This window comes from Fukomys damarensis, unplaced genomic scaffold, assembly GCF_012274545.1.
Source record: "Fukomys damarensis isolate Sample0158 unplaced genomic scaffold, DMR_v1.0_HiC HiC_scaffold_37, whole genome shotgun sequence".
Classification (NCBI taxonomy): Eukaryota; Metazoa; Chordata; class Mammalia; order Rodentia; family Bathyergidae; genus Fukomys; species Fukomys damarensis.
Genome location: NW_022900949.1, coordinates 44,531,680 through 44,552,133, shown reverse-complemented (window position 1 = coordinate 44,552,133; position 20,454 = coordinate 44,531,680). Strand labels below are relative to the sequence as shown.

At 35.8% G+C, this 20,454-nt stretch overlaps 1 protein-coding gene across 1 annotated transcript in view; it reads right to left on the bottom strand.

Annotated features, from left to right (window-relative positions):
• The window catches only part of Atp2c1 (ATPase secretory pathway Ca2+ transporting 1), a 111,663-nt gene extending 91,279 nt beyond the window's left edge, over window positions 1-20,384 (bottom strand). Inside the window, exon 1 of the mRNA XM_019207661.2 lies at window positions 20,221-20,384. Coding sequence (XP_019063206.1) covers window positions 20,221-20,226 — 6 coding nt within the window. The 5' untranslated portion in view covers window positions 20,227-20,384. The remainder of the gene's footprint in view (window positions 1-20,220) is intronic.
• Window positions 20,385-20,454: the final 70 nt, after the last annotated feature.

Sequence of the window (20,454 nt, the reverse complement as noted above, 5' to 3'; positions counted from 1 at the left end):
TATCACTAAAAGGAATATCACCTAATAGGAGAACTTAAGAATTCTGTTAATTTACTTATATTTAAATATTTTGCTGTTTGTCACAAATAAGTTTGCTTTATCTAACCCAATGTAACTGGGAGGGCAACCTTAGGAGAATTTTCTCTTTACAGACAAGTAGATTCTCCAAACTTTCTCATTCCTCAGGCATAGTTACCACCCACTCCTCTCAGCCCAGATGATATGCAGATGCTGGCCCCAGAGGATCAGTGTCCAAATGAAACATGCTTAAGACATACCTATTTTGTAATCTTCTTGCTAAAGAGGACCATAACACACCTGTACTTGGTGACATGAGGATTCAGGTGATAAGGCCTCTCTACCTACTTGGCACTAGCTTTGAACAAAACCTTTTTCCTTTTCACCAAAATAGCTGGTCTCCTTTGATTTGGTCAGCAGCAAGCCAATGAAACTAAATGGCCTGTAACACCAACGCTACACTTCACATGGAGAATGGCTAATCCCCTATCATTAGTAACACACTTAATCACCACTGGATTTGGACTAATTCAGAGTACCTTAGAGATGGCTAGCTAAATACAAACTCTGAAACCACACTACTGTAAGTGACCTACATGGGGACAACCACCACCTAGTTCCTCTACCTGAGGGCCCAGAGGCACATCCTATATCTAACAGAGACAACCACAGGGACAGAGGACAAACTGGCTCCCAGGCTCTCAACTTACTACTCATTAAAGGATGATATGTGTTTTCTTCTGGGGCAGATAGGATTTAAGAGCAGTTTTTACTAAAAATACATGATTTTTCCCTTGGGCCTACAGATACCCAATAGGTAACTTAAAAACAGAACAAAGATTGGCCTTCATTTTGTAAAACTTTGGGCCAAATGCTTCTGCATATAGGCATGTCAGTCATTTAGGGATTATTCCTCTACAAGTTGGCAAAACAAAGTTTAATAGCCGTAAAGTTTATTAGCCTTTATTAACCTATCCAATCTCACCATCCATCAAGACTGATGACATTAGGAAAAGATATTTACAGGGATATTCAGTTATACCAGAAGGCCACTTTGGACTCCAGAGTAGCTTCTCAAAACTGACACTGGTCCACACAAGAATAGCCACTTCACTGGAACTGAACTGCCCTTCATGTCAATGATCAACTGGACCCCTGCCTACTACAGCACTCCATAAAACTGGTGTCTGTTCTGTGAATGGACCAGTCTGATCTATCTCTTCTGATATGTGCCTCCTTCAGTTTCTCATACAGAAACCTTTTCCCTATATTTTCTTTCCTTTATCAGGGGATAAGTTTGATGTTTTCAGAATTGCTCTCCTTTGTTTTCTCTTTCTTTTCTTTTTCTTTTGGTACCCGGTTATTAAACTTGGGACCTTTCACTTGCATGGCAGGGAGCAGAACTACTGAGCTAAATCTCTGGCCCTTCTCTTTCTTTTTAATTACAGCTTTTCCTAAAAGTTTATACTGCTACTTTCATTTCAATTTCCTCATCACTAAAGCAAGAACCCATGCTAGCCAATGACACAGCAACTAAGCTTTCAGGCCTCATTCCTTCTATAAACCTTTTTTGTGAAGTTTTTTCATAAACAAAATTCTTTATATTGAAGGGCAAAGACAAGTATAGGGTACCATTCCTACCCAATATCTGGGATAAAATATATACAAAGAATTATTTTAACTCAAAAAAAAAGCAACAAGTAACCAAAATGTAAAAATAGTTAAAGATCTAAAGAGATATATCTCCAAAGATAATTATTATACAATGGCCAAAAGCAAAAGAGATGTTTGCTATCATTAGTTATTAAAGAAATGCAAAGTGAACTAGAACATAAAACAACTTCATACTCCTACGTGGCAATTAAAGAAAACTGTAAAGTGCTGAAGAAGATATGGAAAAATTAGTTTAATACCTACATTGTCAATGGGAATGAAAAATGGTGCAACTACTACGGTAGATCCTCAATAAAATAAACACAGAATTACCATGAGTCAGCACCTTTCACACCTACGTATGTACATGAAAGAAAATATTCTCACACAAAAACCTGTACATGAATGTTCACTGCAATACTGATTAAAAGGGCCCTAAAGTAGAACTCACCCACTATACCATCAACTGATGAAAGGATCTACAAAATACGGTATATCCATCCACACCACAGACTATTCAACTGTAAAAAAGAAATTACTGTACTACTACATATGCTTCAATAGATAAACCTTAAAAATATTATACTAAAGTGAAAGAAGCCACACACAAAAGGTTACATATTGTATGATTCCGTTTATATGAAGCACCTAGAATAGGAAACTTCAGAGATAGAAAGCGCATCAGGGGTTGCTAGGGCCTGGGTAGAGAGGAGAATGGGAAGTGAATGCTAATGGGTAAAGGGTTTCTTTTTAAAGTGAAAAGACATGAAAATGCAGTGCAATTAGATTAATACACAATTTTGTGAATACACTAAAACCTACTGTACTGCACATTTTAAAATGGTAAATTTTATGGTAAGTGAATTATACCTCAAAAAAAAAAAGAAACAAAGGAAAAAGACAGAGTTTGCAAAATAAATGATTTACTACAGCAACAAAAGAATAAGCATTCAGCCTATAGGTGACTCTGGGTCTAAAACAAGCATCCAAAATGAAGGTTCAGTTGGGGGACTGACTTCAAGCACTTACAGCTATGGGACTACAACTATTACAAATTCTCATATCTAGAAGATACAGAATTGAGAGCTGTAACTAAGGAACCAGAACAAGCAAGCCCAAGAGAATGACTGCCAAAGCACAGGTCTTTTCAACCTGTTATTGGACAAAGTAATTACAGCCCTACAGAATATGAAGCAAATCCACTGTTTTTAAGAAAAGCTCTTCACTACAGATAGGTGGAGGAAGAATATGGTCACCATTTGCTTCAAACAGATTTAAGAAATAACTAAAATCTAACAGGATGTAGGGGAGGAATCTCAAATAGAGTACAAACAGTAACAAATGAGCCTAATTTTTATTACAAATGAATAATATAATCATACAGAAATAGGAAAGAAAGAACCCATGAAACTCTAGAAAACAGAAATTGCCTGTGTACCAAAAAGCAAAAGAAAAATATTGTACTGTAATTTCAAAATCTCATAGGGGAATGGACTAGCAATTCTGAAACTACTTTTACGTGTGTACACTAGGATTGAACAAGTCAATATTGTTATGAATGAGAACAAGATTTCTCACCTTTGAAGAAGGAAGTGACAAAGACAGAGAAAAGGCTTAATAAGGAAAAGAGTAGAATGAACTCTGTCAAGACAATGAAGCTGGCAGCATTAGTATTTGCTGATAGTACAGACAAACACACACATATATATAAATATATATATGGATAAAGAAACATGTATGCATGTTACTATATGCATACTACTAATTCTAGTGAGAAGATGTAGAAGCAATGACACCCTAATCACATTCACTAATCTCTCTCCCAGATCTTGGTCTCTAGATACCCTGAATCCAATGCCTTCATAAAAATGGTTAATAGCCTGGCCAGCACAAACAGAAAAATATGAGATGAACCTACAACATATCTTGTGATGCCAGAAAATAAATTAGTGGTCACAAAATGGTGAGAGCCTTGTTTGTTTGTTTGTGTTTATTGGTACCAGGTATCAAACTCAGGACCTTGCACGTGTCAGGCAGGCAGAGGAACCACTGAGCTAAATCACCAGCTCAAAGGGGCCTTATTTTAGAAAGGACACAAGAACAAACCTGAATAGCCAAAGCTAGAATGATTTCAGCAAGAACATTAAATTTTTCAACCCACAAAGTTAAGAAAATCCACAATTCTAAGTAATAATTAGATAATCAATAGAGGAAAGGGGAAAGTACTTACTTTAATAGAATTTCAATTAATGAATACAGTAGGAATGAAGGAAAGAGAAAATCAGTATTAAGCAAACACCACAGCAGTAACTGCAGCACTAAGAGAAGCAAAAATTAGCCTATGAAAATATGATACACAGGATATTTGCAGATTCAAGGTATCTCTCCGCTAGTCGAAGATATTAATTACAAAGGATTAATTGTTATTACAACACATAAGCAAAATTAACATGTATTGCTAATTAAAAGGGGAAAAGTAACTTTAATAGACCTGTCAGACCCTACCTTAAACAATTGATCACATTTACTTCACCAGTTGTAAGAAGTATTAATCATAAGAAAACATCTGACAAATGCAAATTGAGGGACATTTTAAACAATTGATCTGTACTCCAAAAATATCAAGATCAAGGCCCAGGAATTTAACAGATAGGAGGAGACTAAGAAGACAACGACAACTAAATGCAAAGTGGGATCCTGAGTTGGATTCTGGGCCAAGATGAATGAGAATTTCCTACTTTTGATCATTATTATATCATTGTTAGATAAAATGTTATCAGTAGGGGCAACTGGGCAAAGTATGTCTGGGAATTCTTTGTACTGTTTTGCCTTTTATGTAAATTCAAGCACCATTTATGTAAATCTAAAGTTAATAGTGTAAACAGTTTAAAAGATTTTAGAAAAACTTTATTGCTATTAGATTTATACCCAACAGTTAAACAATTACATCTGAATTACAGTACTGTCACTCTGGGAAGAATTTGGTATTTTTGAACACTGAGTTAAAAAGTGGACATAATATCCATTTACTAATGTATCAGTTGATATTCAATTATTTAAGGTCTTGAAGAAATTTAGTATAAGGATGGGGAAGTAGAATATAATATCTGCGTATTTTTTAGGCCTAATTTTGTTGTTATTCTAGATTAAACATGTCTACTGTTTTTTAAAGCTTTCAACTATCAACAATTATTTTACTAGTAATACTTTTTTTAAAGTTTTTAAAAACTTTTATATCTCCTTTGTTAGAAATAACACTTTTCTTGAAATTTATGCAACTATCTAAGTTACTGAACTACAGTAACAAACATCAGAGTCCTTCATCTCTTTTCCTAGTACAGTACTTCCATCCTAACATGGACATTCATTTCATAAAGCAGATCACTGGTGGGTTTAATTTATGGCAAGCCAAATTCTAAATCATTACTGTGGTATCCTTCACACTATGACCAGTAAGGTACAGTAAGGAGACCTATAAGCTCTTAAAAGTTTACAGTCAGAAACAATTGCACATTACTGAAAACTATAAACTCTGAGTCCTACAGGTTTAAGATGAATAAGAATTTCTTTGTTGCCACAAAAAGTACACTACTGCTTATACTGTATATTATTTTCTACTCTCAGTTGTTTTCCACAAAGGCTCATTGTATAACCAACTAGCTAGTGAGTGATATGTTTTAAAAAATCTTAGTTTAATCTGAAAAACAAAAAGAATATCATTTCTAAATTCTACCTCCAATTCATAAAAGATTCCGTAGTAAGAGTGTAATAAGTAGTTTTAAACTCAAGAACCTCTACCTACTGAAATTCCATGCTATAAACAGGTAAATTAAGGTACAGGAAAAGTAAACTGCTTTGTTTTTGTTTTTGTTTTGTCCTAAATGGAAAAAGGCAGCAGCAAGGGATTTCCAGTGACTCCCAAAAAATTAGAATAGCACACAGCTATGTATATGTAAGTAGACATTATTAAACACTGAGCCTATGATTGGAATGCATCTCTGAGAGAACAGTATTAAAAATTAAAATTTTGGAGGGGTTGAAGGGAGGGCAGAGGAATGGGGAAAAAATAAGAACCAAGATATACCATGTACAGATATAAATTCCCAATGATGAGTATCATCATATTGTATACCTAATACCAATAAACTTAATCATTTAAAAAATTAAAATATGGATGTCTCGTTCCTAACATAAATGAAAGAACTGGCAGTAACATTCACATCTTATGAAAGTAAAAAGGTACTTGATAATCAGAAGAAAGCCACCTGATGAAGATTCTAACAATAAGTATATGTGAGGAACAGTTCAGAACTCAGGGAAATATCTATCTACTTGGAATTCTGCAAATGGACAAAAAGGGAAAGGGGGCATCACAGAAAGTCTGTCACATTCCATAAGAAATAATTCAGAACACTTCAAATACAACTTCAAAGGACAGTAAACCTGCTTTCAAGCACTTGCTTAACAGTTTTAAGAGCAAGAGATAGATGGAAGGGGAGAGAGAAGGGAGGGGAAAGGAAAGTAAAAAGAATTAAGATGTGTTATGTACATGTACCAACTTCCCACAATGAATGTAATCACTATGTTCTGCAAACATGTACTAATAAAAATTTTTAAAAGAGAAAAACTCAAAAAAAGAGAAACAGAAAACAAGCAATAAGAAAAAAAAAACTGATGTTAAAATGCATTTAAACTAAAAAATAAAATTAAGAATTGATCCTCACTGACCAGTAGCTAAAACATTTAATCTAACTTTCAAACATTTTTGTCTTCTACTAAATCAGAAAATACCAAAATCCCAAGCCAATGTAGACTTAAAAATCACAATTTGATAAAACTATAAGAAAATAATTAAGATCTCAAAAATTCCTTTTTAGAAATCCAATTCACCTCTCAAAAAGTATGTAAAGCCTTGAAATTAGAAGTTAAAAGATCAATGACCAAAATAAATTTCTCTAAATATATTTATTTACTAAGGTACAGGAAATTAGCATCTGCTTGGCAGCTCTTTAATGCCAGGCACCTGTGCAAACTCTGCCCTGTTTAATCCTAACAAACCTGAGCGGTGTCATCGTATCTCTTCACAAATGAAGAAACCAAAGTTTAGCAGGTGCACACTTGTGTACTGATAAATGCCTACTGGCATATCTCTGGTCTCTACTGACTAAATGCCAGTCACATTCCCACAGCTGTGACAACCAGAAATATCTCTCCACAGTGCCAAATGTTGTGGGGGGGGTTCGCCCAAGATGAGAATCACTGATTTAGAGTAGAAGCCAACATTTTCATTCAAACTAAAATATTAAGTACATGCCAAGACTGTTCAAGCTGACTGACAGACACCTTGAGGATCTCTGCCCTCAAGAACTCATTCTGAACCCCTTGTCTTCCAACTCAACTAATTTCATTTAAAACCTCTCCACACAAAGCCCTACAAGATATGTGCCATGGCTTCCATAGTATAGTGGTTATCACGTTCACCTTACACAAGATATGCACAATGATCTATACATTGGCCTCGGCTAGCCCCCAAATAAACTCACTTCCCAATCACTATCAGTGCCATCTCCCCACACACACTTAATGCTGGCTTGACATCTTGTATCCAGTCACTGATTAAGTCCTGCTAGCTTTTCCTAAAGACAAAATGGCACTCTCACCCACCCCTACTTTCCATTCCCATACAAACACAAACCCACCTCTCCTCACCTTTCTTCCAACAGAAGAAATCAGAAGGAACTAATTTCTCTTGGATTCTCATATGAATTAATAATATACATAAAGATATATATCATGAGTGAACTATCAACTTCTAGGATGGGGAGCTAGCACAGCTAGAGTAGTCAACAAACACATCTTTTTCTGCAGATGGAAAGCTGGAGTTTCCCATTTGGTAAGAGACATTTCACAAGCCAGATGTCAACTCTCAATAAATAGCAGCCCTCACAAGCAGTAGGAAGAGGACATAGCAGAGATGAGTTTGTCACTGTGAAGCAACACACATGCTATTTCTTGCACTTGTGCCCTGAACAGCTTTTACCTGCTCCAAGCAAATGCAGAAATGACACTCAACAGAGGAAGGTACAACTCCAAAGAAATCATGAACCAAATAAGTTATCTCTTCCACTGAAGAAACCTATATGAAATCAGGTAAAGTAAGCATTCTGCTAGAGAAACACTAAAGAGATAACCAAACAAAATCTAGTAGAATAACAGCACAAAAGCAGATACGTACATCTCATATATCACAAAATGCATCAATACAATCACAACACTGAAAGGCTAATTTATCTGTACTGCAAATCAGAGGTTCTGATTTAAGATGAGAGGAAATCCAGAACCCATTTCAAAGCTGATCTTGCCCTTAGGCGGAAAACTACTTTGCTCTAGTAATGTCCCTTAGGAAATGCTTTATCCTTTTTAACACCAAGGTACCTTTAAATAAAGACACAAGAGAAATCCAATTTATAAAATTCACAAGAGAGCTCCAGCAAAGAAGGTGGGATCCAGGATAGCCCCTCTGAGATAGTCTCCCTCCAGCCTGCCTGGGCCCAGTCAAGAGACTGGGTAGCCAAGCCCTCCCTGCCTGCACCACCATCAGCTCCAGCAAGGAAGGTAGCCCCATGGGTGCCCCTGAAACACCCCTCACCCCCCTCAGCTGCTCTCAGACCTCCTGATTGTGCCAGTCCTTGGATCCACTCTGGAGAGGCATAGATGGTCATAAAGGTTATTTTTCTAAGATCCAAACTTTGAACAGCTTTAAAGAAAGGGCAGAGGGAACTTGTAGTAGAACTCTATGGAGGTCAACCCTGCAGGAGGACAGGGAACTCAATTTGGGCCTTGCAGCCCGAAATCAGTCTGAATCTCAGGGGCCTGCAATCATCAAGCTGAGATCAAAGGACTTAGTTCTGCACATGGCTGTGCACGTTGTATATTAGGACAGAAGAGATATAGTCTGAAAGAGGCTCTTCAAATTCTTTTTTCTTTCTTTTCCTCATTGCACTCTGTAAATTCTTTCTTTTTTCTGTCCTCTTTCTCCAACTCAGTCTCTTGCTCCACCATATTATCCCTCATCTCCCTTTTGGTTCCTGCTCCTGCCAGATTTCTTCGTTTTATCATTTTTTGTTTTTTCTTTACGTTCTTTTCTTCTGTCATTTTACCTCACTCAAGGGTCAATAGTGAGCCCCTATTACTGTCAAAGGAAAGTGAGCCCCTATTACTGTTAAGTGGATATATTCTTGCCCATATTCTTGCACTGTCGTTCCCTTTTGAATTTAATAGTTTCCTAAAGATTGTATGGTGATTCTGTATCCTCTGGCTTTACTTGAAACCTTCTCCAATTCTTTTTCTTATCTACTCCTCTCACCCTAATTCTGTCTAAGCCCCATCCTAAATGGTAAAGATGCAATATTGAAGAGTTTTTTCACTGCAAATATATTTTGGGCTGCTTCTTGATTTTAATTTAATTCACATGGTTTAAAGGTGATTGATTAATGACATCCACGAATGGTCAATTTGTAAGTTGTGCTTATCCTATTGCGTTGCTGATTGTATCAACTGAGCTAAGGGATTATAACTGATTTAATGATTTGTCTTCTCTGATATTATGAAAATGAGAATGTCTATTAGTCATTAGAGACTCAAAAGATAAAGCCCAACTACATCAGGAAGATTTAAGTAATAACCCAGGAATTAAACCAAGGACAACCCAACAACAAAAATAAAAATGAGAAAACACTTAAGCAAGACACAAAGACAGACTTCCAGTTCACCAACAGCAAACAGCAGGGCAAGTGAGGATAAAAAGGTTGATAGTGAGCCACCAGGACACCCTGAACTCATAGCACAGGATGAAACAAAATAGATCAATCAGGCTCTAGAAAAATTCAAAACAGAAATAATTTCCCAGATAACCATAGAAATGGTGAGCAAAATGGAAGTCATGATTGGAGACTCTAGAACAGAAACTGACAAAAAAATAGATGAGCTCAGGACCATGATAGAAGCCATGAAGGCACAGCATAAGAAAGAAATGGAAACAATGAACACCCAACATAGGAAAGAAATGGAATCCATAAAACACATTCAAACATATCTAGGAGATTAAAAACTCTGGGAAATGTTTGCAGCAGAATAAAAAAATGCAAAGATAGAATCTCAGATATGGAAGATAGGATTGCAGTCAGTGACCATGAAAAGAGAGTTCTCTTTAAAGTCAGTAAGGGATCATGAGAAATCAATCCAACAACTCCTAGATGATGTAAAGAAGAATAACATAAGACTGATAGGAATCCATAAAGTAGCAGGAGAAAATACAAATGACTTAAAAAAGCTGTTCATAGAATTACTAACAGAAAACTTCCCAAACAGAGGGGAAGAATATGATATACAGATAAGTAAGGCATATAAGACTCCAACTAGCCACAATCAAAAAAAAATCTACACCTAGACATATAATAATCAAGATCTCAGAAACTCAACAGAAGAACAAAATACTACAACCAGTAAAAGAAACAAATCACATGCAAAGGAAAGCTCATCAGAATCACAGTAGACTTTTCAACACAAACCTTCAGGTCATGGAGAGCCTGGAGTGAGGTAGTTCAAGTCTTAAAAGAAAACAACCTCCAACCTAAACTGATGTATCCTGCAAAACTCTCCTTCAAAATGGATGGGGAAATAAGACACTTCCATGCAAAAGAACACTTGAGAAACTTCATAATACCAAATCACCACTACAAGGAATTCTAAACAATACCCTAGAAAAAGGCACTGAAGGTCACAACACCATGAAGTCCAACAGAGCAAATCAAATAGGAAAGGCAAGAAACTAAAAGGAGAGGGGGGAAAGTGAAAAGAGTCAACAAGAGGACATTAGGATGACAATAATAAGTCAGTACATATCAGTTATTACCACCAAGGTCAATGGCCTCAATTCACCAATCAAGAGAAATAGACTGGCAGAATGGATTAAGAAGCAAAATCCAACAGTATGTTGTATACAAGAAACACACCTAGTGTAAAAAGAAGCCCACAGACTGAAAGTGAAAGGATGGAAAACAGTTCTCCATGTGACAGGAGCCTGGAAAAAAGCAGGGGTAGTAATCTTATTCATAGACAAAGTAAATTTCAAACCAAACTGATTAAGAGAGACAAAGAAGGCCACTACATCCTTGTAAAGGGAACAATTAAAGAGGAAGAGATGACAATCATAAACATATATGCGCCAAATATTAATGGCCCAACTATATAAAACAAATATTAAGTAACATGAAAAGCCAAATAAGTACTAATACAATTGTAGAGGGGGATCTAAATACCCCACTATCACAAATAGATTATCTAGGCAAAAAAATCAACAACAAAATACTAGAACTGAACCAAGCTTTTGAACATATGGACTTCATAGACATCTATAGAGGGTTCCACCCCACAAAATCATAATATACATTCTTTTCTGCTGCACAGGGGTCATTCTCCAAGATAGACCACATACTAGCTCACAGAACAGGTTTGAATAAATGCAAAGGAATAGAAGTTATCCCCTGTATATTATCAGATCATAGTGCAATAAAGCTGGAGATCAATAGCATAAGAAACCATAGAAATTTCACAAACACATGGAAATTGAACACTCTCCTGAACAATCAATGGGTCACAGAGGAAATTAAAGAAGAAATTACACATTTTTTACAAATAAATGATAATGCCAATACAACATACAGGAATCTATGGTACACAATGAAAGCAGTTCTACATGGAAAATTCATAGCATCGAATGCCCACGCTAGGAAAACAGAGCGAGCTCAAATAAAACAACCTAACAATGAATCTTAGACTCTTACAAAAACAAGAGCAAGAAAAACCCAAACCTCATACAAGAGAAGAAATTATAAAGATTAGAGCAGAAATCAATGCAATGGAAACTAAGAAAACAATACAAAAAATAAATAAATCGAAAGGTTGGTTTTTTTAAAGAATAAATAAAATTGATAAACCCTTAGCTAACCTTATCAAGAAAATGAAAGAAAAGGCTCAGATCCATGCAATTAGGAATGAAAAAGGTGAAGAACCTGTACTCTAATAAAATGGAAAACACAAAAGAAATGTACAGATTTCTAGAAACTTATGAATGACCAATGTTGAATGAAGATAAAAACATTTTTAAATACCCCAATTACAATCAGTGAAATTGAAAATGTAATTAAAAGTTTACCAATAAAGAAAAGCCCAGGTCTTGATGGATTCACTGCTGAATTTTACAAGACATATAGAGAAGAACTACTGCCACTACTCTTTAAATTTTTCAATGAAATTGAGAGGGAAGCAATACTTCCAAATTAACTCCTGGAAGCAAGTATCACTTTGATTTCCAAACCAGAGAAAGACCCAACTAAAAAAGAGAACTACATGCCAATCTCATTAATGAATATAGATGCAAAAATCCTTAATAAAGATACTAGCAAAGAGAACACAGAGGATCATCAAGAAGATCATACATCCTGACCAAGTCGGATTAATACCAGATACGCAAGGATGGTTCAACATACATAAGTCAATAAATGTAATACACTATATTAACAAAGTCAAGGACGAAAACCATATGATCCTCTCCATAGATGCAGAAAAAGCATTTGACAAAATTCAAAATCCATTCATCATAAAAACCCTCCAAAAACTTGGAATAGACTGTCTATACCTGAACTTAATAAAGGCTATCTATGAAAAACCAACAGCCAACATCATATTAAATGGCCAAAAACTGAAAACCTTCACGTTAAAATCAGGAACAAGACAAGGATGCCCGCTATCACCATTCCTCTTCAATATCGTTGGAGAAACATTAGCCATAGCAATTAGACAAGAGAAAGAAATTAAAGCAATAAAGATAGGAAAGGAAGAAGTTAAACTGTCATTATTTGCTGATGATGATACTTTACATTGAAGACCCAAAAAACTCTACCAAAAGATGTCTCGACTTAATTGACACTTTTAGCAGAGTAGCTGGATACAAGGTCAACACCCCAAAATCAATAGCCTTCTTGTACACAACTAACAGACTCAATGAGAGAGAAATTAAGGAAACAATTCCTTTCACAATAGCATCCAAAAAAATGCAGTATCTAAGAATCTAACAAAAGAAGCAAAAGACCTCTACACTGAAAACTACAGAATTATGAAAAAAGAGATTGAAGAGGATATAAGAAAATGGAAAGCTATCCCCTGCTCCTGGGTAGGAAGAATCAACATAGTGAAAATGGCCATACTACCAAAATTGCCATACAGATTCAATGTAATTCCGATTGAAATTACAACACTATATTTCACAGAACTAGAAAAAAGAATCCAAAAATTCATTTGGAACCATAAGAGACCTAGAATAGCAAAAGTCATCCTAGTCAACAGAGACATGGCAGCAGGTATAACAATTCCCAATTTGAAACTATACTACAAAGCCACTGTGATAAAAACAGCATGGTACTGGCAAGGAAACAGACCTGAGGATCAGTGGAACAGACTGGAAGATACAAAAACAACTCGAGATGTACTCAGCTACCTCATCTTTGACAAAGGAGTCGACCATCCTCACTGGAGGCAAGATAGTCTCTTTAATAAATGGTGTTGGAAAAACTGGATTTCAATCTGGCAAAGATTAAATCTAGACCCTTATCTTTCACCATGCACAAAACTAAAATCCAAGATCTAAATTAAAGATTTAAATATTAAAAAAGAAACACTAAACTTGCTGAAATATAAGTTAGGCAGAACTTTTGAAGACACTGGCATTTATGAACAAATCCTCAGTAGTGCAGGAACTAGCAGAAAGAATCAACAACTGGGATCTCATCTTCTTAAAAAGCTTCTGCACTGCAAAAGAAACCATCAACGGAACTAAAAGACAATCTAGAATGTGGGAAAAAATTTTTACCAGGTGCTCCTCAGACAAAGGGCACTTATCTAGAATATATAAAGAACTCAAAACAATCAGCCACCCCAAATATAAAGACCTAATTCAAAAATGTGCATCTGAAATGAACATACATTTCAGAGACAAAGAAGTAAAAGCAGCAAGTAAATATATGAAAAAATGTTCCACGTCATTGGTCATTTCAGAGATACATATGAAAACAACACTGAGATTCTACTTCACCCCACAAAGAATGGCTGCTATCAAGATCTCAACCAAGAGCCGCGGATTTAGCTCAGTGGTTCAGTGGCCTGCCTTGCAAGCGCAAGGACCTGAGTTCAATCCCCGGTACCAAAAAAAAAAAAAAGGAAATCAACCGATAACAAATGTTGGTGGGGTAGTGGGGAGAAAGGAACCCTTCTCCATTGTTGGTGGGAGTGCAGACTGGTGCAACCACTATGAAAATCAACAATGGAGATACCTCAAAGAGCTGGGACTAGAACTTCCATTTGTCCCAGCCATCCCTCTGCTGGGTATCTTTCCAAAAGAATTAAAAGGGTAATATCACAGCGATAAATGCACCTCTATGTTTATAGTGGCACTTGGAAACAGCCCATTTGCCCATCAGTTGGAGACTGGATAAAGAAGATGTGTTTTTTCTATAAAATGGAATACTACTCAGCCATAAAGAAAGAGATTAGATTCATCATCCCTCTGCTGGGTATCTTTCCAAAAGAATTAAAAGGGTAATATCACAGCGATAAATGCACCTCTATGTTTATAGTGGCACTTGGAAACAGCCCATTTGCCCATCAGTTGGAGACTGGATAAAGAAGATGTGTTTTTTCTATAAAATGGAATACTACTCAGCCATAAAGAAAGAGAAATTAGATTCATTCATACGAAAATGGATACATATTGAGGATATACTCCTAAGTGAAATAAATAAGTCACACATGTATAAATACCAAATAGTTTCTCTGGTGTGAAAAACTGTAATAGTACATACGATCTTAATGATATAATTGACTATGTGAAATAGGAAGCAAGGGCTAAAGGTGTAGGGGAAGTGGGAAGGGTAAGGGAAAGGAAATAAGGGAAAAGAAAAAAATATGAGAAAATGAAAACAATGGAAAAAAAAGTGCTTGTAAATGGGGAGAGGAGGAAAGGGTGAAGGGAGGGCAGGGACAAGGGGAAAAAAGGAGAACCAAGACCTGTCATGTAAAGGTACAAGATCCCAATAATGAATGTTAACTGTATTGTACACCTAAAATGTACCAAAAAACTCAATGGAAAAAAATAATAAAAAAAATAAAATTCACAACAGAATCAAAACTTATACTTCACTTCTTTAAAGCACAATGCTCAAAAAGTGTTCAACAAAGATGTTATTCTAAATACTTTCACTTCAGTTGAGTTTTCCTGTAAAGGGCTGAACAAAAAAACAACAGTACAAAATAGCAAATACTTTCAATATCTATGCTATTCATGTTATTCTAATTTTATTAGCTTCTTTTAAATAAGCAAATAAATAAAAATAATTTCTACAAGTAGGGGTGCTTCAGTTATCTCAGAGATTCCCAACAAAGTCATGTTAAACTGCTGCACCTCCTTTTGGGGAGCACAAATTTGGGTTAGCACTTGAAATGACCAAATGTCAATGCAACTTAAACAAGCAATTATGATTAAGAAATATATTAGATAATTCCAATTCATGCATTGACTAATACTTGCAGCAAGAAAAAAAGAGAAACTAAAATTAAAGTAGATATGTTAGTCACCCCAAGATGCTTGTTGTTACTGTCCTAGTTTTTATAAACTGCCTCACAAGTTTTGCCTAAGCTAACTTAATTCAACACAATCGGAGTAATTTCCTTGTAATACTAAAATTTATACCTTTTCAATACCAACTTAAAGCCCCCAAACAGAAAGTACACTAACAAAAGCATATAAAAAGTGGCCATAAAACTTCAAGAGGAAATGAATTTACTTTTTTTTTTTTTTAGAAATCCTTTCCCATATGAAACCATGACATAAACCTAAGCACTCACACAACCATTTTTCACCTGTGTTTCACCAACACTAGTCCACATGGAAAGCACAAAGATAATCTGTCACAATCGATGCTTGAAACCATTATAAAAAGAATTTGTCTAAAGTAAATGTAGGACTTCTTCACCTGATCCTTATAATACTTTCAAGATATTACATGTAAACTGGGCATAGAACTATAATACTAGCACTCTAGGAGGCTGAGGCAGAATGATCTCAAGTGTGAATTCCTCCTAAGTAAAAGGGCTGAGGATGGAGCTCAGTACAAAGGCCCTGGGTTCAATCCCCAGTACCAAAAAAAAAAAAAAGGAAGACATTTATTGCACGTAAGAATGTAATTTAAAATTTGTCACAGCTAACTTTACCATCAAACCAGTGTCACTCTAATCTTTAAAATAAAATTTAACCTTGTAAAACAAATCATAGTTAACCAAGAATTCAAAAGAGACTCAACCTTGGGTCCCAGGGGTGTGTTCCCTAGGAAACTGTTTTGTTTCATAATTCTTCAGGTAAGAGAGCTGAATTCTGCTCACAGTAAACGAATGACAAAAATATTAAGACAAATCAAGTATTTAGGATTCAACTTTAAGGCTATTGATTACAAATAACCTCTGCAATATACTTCCTATGGTTTAAATTACTAGTTCATAAAATCAATCTCTTTTAAGTTTCAAGTCTCTTCCAGAGTACTGATTAATAGCATTTTATTGACAAAATTCCAAATAAACTACATTTTCCACACCTAAAGACAAAATATTTTTATAATTTGTTTTCCAATTTAAAAAATACAATTAAAAGTTTCTCTTTTTTCTTTCTCTATCCTTATACATCCTTCAACTACCCTAACATAATCATTTCTTGGGACATACTTTAATGATTAACAATTTGAAACTCTAAGAAACTTTTTAAGAAATATAAATACAGATACTATCATTTTCAAAAGCCAATCCAGAGATGGGATGGGGATTATTTTCTGGACCTATCAGCTCTGCCTGTACTCAGTATATGTGCTGCTAAAGTGAGCACTTTGCCTATACTCTTAACTTTGTCCTGAAATTCTTAACATTTACATTTCTACGTACTAGTCAAAGACATAGTGCAATCAATATTAATTCATTTCATGCGCATAAAATGTATATCAAGTTTTCTATAGGAAAAGTCATCTTTATTCCAAAGGATGAATCCATTACTAGAACAAAAAAAAACTATTTGCAAAATTTTCTAGTAAATGTTTTCTCGAAAACCATCCTTTGAAACATGCTGCCAATCTTTAAAAATCAGAAAAATAGGTATTTATATGTGCATCTCAGATTACTAGGTAGTAACTGTTTAGACTTAAAATAGCAGAAGGAACATGAGTTCAGCTTGGACTATATGGCTAGATCCTCTCTTAGAAAGGCAGAGGAGGGATGTCAAAGGATCCGGATAAAATCCTAACTCATAAATGGATGACTACCCCCAATCCATAAAATCAACACTTCAAACATTCCTAGTGACTGGCAGGAAGTATTTACGAAGCACCCTGGAGTCTATAGCTTAAAAAGTCTCAATAGGTCCTGGGAGAAAAGTCCAGAAAAATCAAAACAAGTGCCAAAAAAACACTATTGTTGAAGGAAGTACAGGGATAAAGCCATTTCCTCTTGTAATGTGACCACTGCAGATATGATCTACCCAGGAAACTTAATGGTAATGCTCTAGGATGCCACTATCAATTCCACACTGTTCACACCTGCAGATATAATTTATATAAATACATACTGAAGAAGTGCGTTTCTGGAAAAAAAGCATCACTTGTGAAAGTTGTGCGTCAACCACTACTCTGGCCATTTAGCATATAAGGCTTCATTTATTACTCATACCAATGCTCCAAGACAGCAATATCCCATTTACAGATGATTAAACCTGGTAGCTAAGAAAGCTTAAAAGCATAACTTGTCAGATTATTAAGAGGGAAAAAAACTACCTATCTGTTTCTACACTGGCTCAAGCTTTCTTGGTAGAATCCTTCCTTTTTCTGTATGCTTAACACACTAACACTAACACTATAGAAAATTCCTCACATAACTCTACCCATCGCTTAACTAAACTGACCGCTTCATCCAGAGTATTCTAGCCACTGCTGTTCCCCCTTCTAATGTTGAACAGCTGCAACATTTATGCCAGGTGATATATTAGTATGCATCCACAGTGGGCTAGGCTAGTTATAATATTTATTAAGCACTTACTGTATGCCAGATACTGTTTTAAATGATTACAACAACCTCATAAGGCAGATTCTATCATTACCCTTATTTTTTATAAAGAAACTGAAGCACACAAAGCCTTAATAATTTGCAAAAAGCCAAATAATTTTAAGTGGAGACCCACCATTCAAATCAGACTTTCTGGTCCCCATAACCCACGCTCTGAAACTGTATCCTTCCTCCCTCTCAAGAGGGAGAAATCCCTCACTTAAGGCTTTCTCATTTAATGCTCTCAACTTTGTGAGCTAAACATTATAAATACCAATTTACAGATGAGGAAAAGAAGGCTCAAAAAGTGAAGTAATATGCTGAAAGTAATTAAGCAGTTAAGTAGTACAAACAAGATTTGAATACATTTGTTTCACACCTCCAAGCTGTTAACACTACATCAGGTCAAAGGAGTGTACAAACTATAAAAAGACAAGAAATACCAATCTATGTATTTAAAATGGTCAATCACTTTTGAAAATTTCTAGGTTATATACAAGTTCTTTTTAGAAGACATTTTTATGTCTAAACATGAAGAAAGGAAAACACATCATGATAGTGAGAATGACAAAAATGGTCTAATGACGGTTTAAAATAATGGAGCAGATAGCTTCACAAGACTTGTATAACCTTTTACTATAAAGCCACATCATTGATTTTTGGTCATAAAATATAAGACACAGGCAAGTACTATACTATCTCACACCCACCCATCTCCCAAATCAATAGTCAGCTTTATTACTCATTCTCTTCAAAAAAACATCAAGAAAGAAAATGACACTGGATATAGTGGCACAAGCATGTAATCCCAGTACTGGGTTGGCCAAGGCAGGAGGATTCTGAAATTGAGGCCAGCGTAGGCTACAGAGCAAATGTAATCTAGCCAATAGTATAGCAAGACCCTGTCTGGGGCAAAAATGGAGAGAGACAGACCACACACACACTGAATAGCTAAGAATCCACATACTTCAGGCAACTCTTCTTTTAAATCTGGTAACATTCTGAAAATAGAAGCTCAAAAATGTACATGAAATTTCAGATGTTACTGATTTTTCTACCAAGAAACAGGCACGTGAATGCATTTAATATTCTCTCATGCAAAATAATTTCCCTTTCTTAAATCTGTAAACTAAAAGACAAAGAGGAAAAGGCTCAGAAGAGCAATTTTCTATACCACCAGACAAAAACATAACTGTGAAATGCAGTTTCTAAAAACCCAATTAGACAGTATAACTCCTCTGCAGTTATACATGCTGGTATTTCAGAAAATGTCTCCCACCAAATATCTATCCAGAGTAAAACTGGGTAATATAATTAGGCCTTTCATCAGAATTCTTACATATCCAGCGGTTTCAGATAGCAAAACACATTACTGTATCTATAACATCTATTTTTAAATCACCAGTGCTACTTAGACAATCAAGCTTACATTCTCAACAACCAAAAAACAAATTAGAAGCAGCCAGCAGCTCAACTGCAGCTCCTCTGTACCAGATATATTTTAAAAATCAAAAAATTCAAGAGAAAAACTGTAATATGTTAAATATCTTTCATAGCACCTTGTAGCCCAATGAGAAAAGGAGAGGAAGGGAAAGAAATTATCACACAGAATCCACAAGTCACTCCAAAGAATAAGTCTGATTGTTCAGGAAGGAAGAAATAATTCATTCAGAGCGGTTTATCAATTTCTAAACATTACCAATGCTATGTATAAAAAGCATTAACTATATTAAGAAGGCTAAAAGAAAGAACACGTGAATGATTATCTACTGCATCCAAACTCTATGTGGACAAACAGGTTCCACTGTCAACCTCTTCCTCTGTGTTGTTTTGAAACAGGGCGGAATTTAAGAATGATCACCTCATAAGGTCTCATTAAACTCAGAGTTGATTTTTGTGGATTGAAAATGTGTTTTCCCAAAGGTAGAGATAAAAACCGTTTTCTTTCCTATAAATGAATTCAGTCACACATCAAAGCAAGGTTCGATATGCAAATACACAGATTGCTCCTTTCCATTTCCACTCCCCCTCTTCTCAGGTAATTCCTCTCCAACAGCTTCTTACACATATATAGATGTTATTTAAAATGAAAACTTCCCTTACGTTCCCTAAGCTAAAGAAAATGCGAATTTCCCAGGAAAGCAGAATCCAGCTTTCACCCATAGAACCTTAATCCCCGAATACCTCGTTACCAAAACAAATGTAGATATTCTTAGAAAACAAATCCTCCCTCGGACACTTCACATGCAAAGAAAAAAAAAATCACGAAAATAAAAAGGTGGAAAAAGAATTACAACTTAAAAGCAAACCACCACACCCTCAACTATACGTTGCAACCCATCTGCCAGGGGCCTTTACCTTCATTTTCCATCGAAACTGCACCCGGGTTGATGGCTACAAAGTCTTTAGTGTCAGCCTCGGCCACACTGGGAACAGAGAGGAGAGGAGGAGGACAAGGAAGAGAAGCCCCCGGAATCCCAGGCTGTCACCCCCGCTCCCGGCCAAGCGTCCCACGGCTGCTCCCACCACCCTTAGCAGGAGCATCTGCAAGAAAAATCAGGAGAAGCGGCGCTGACGACAGGGGAAGGCGGG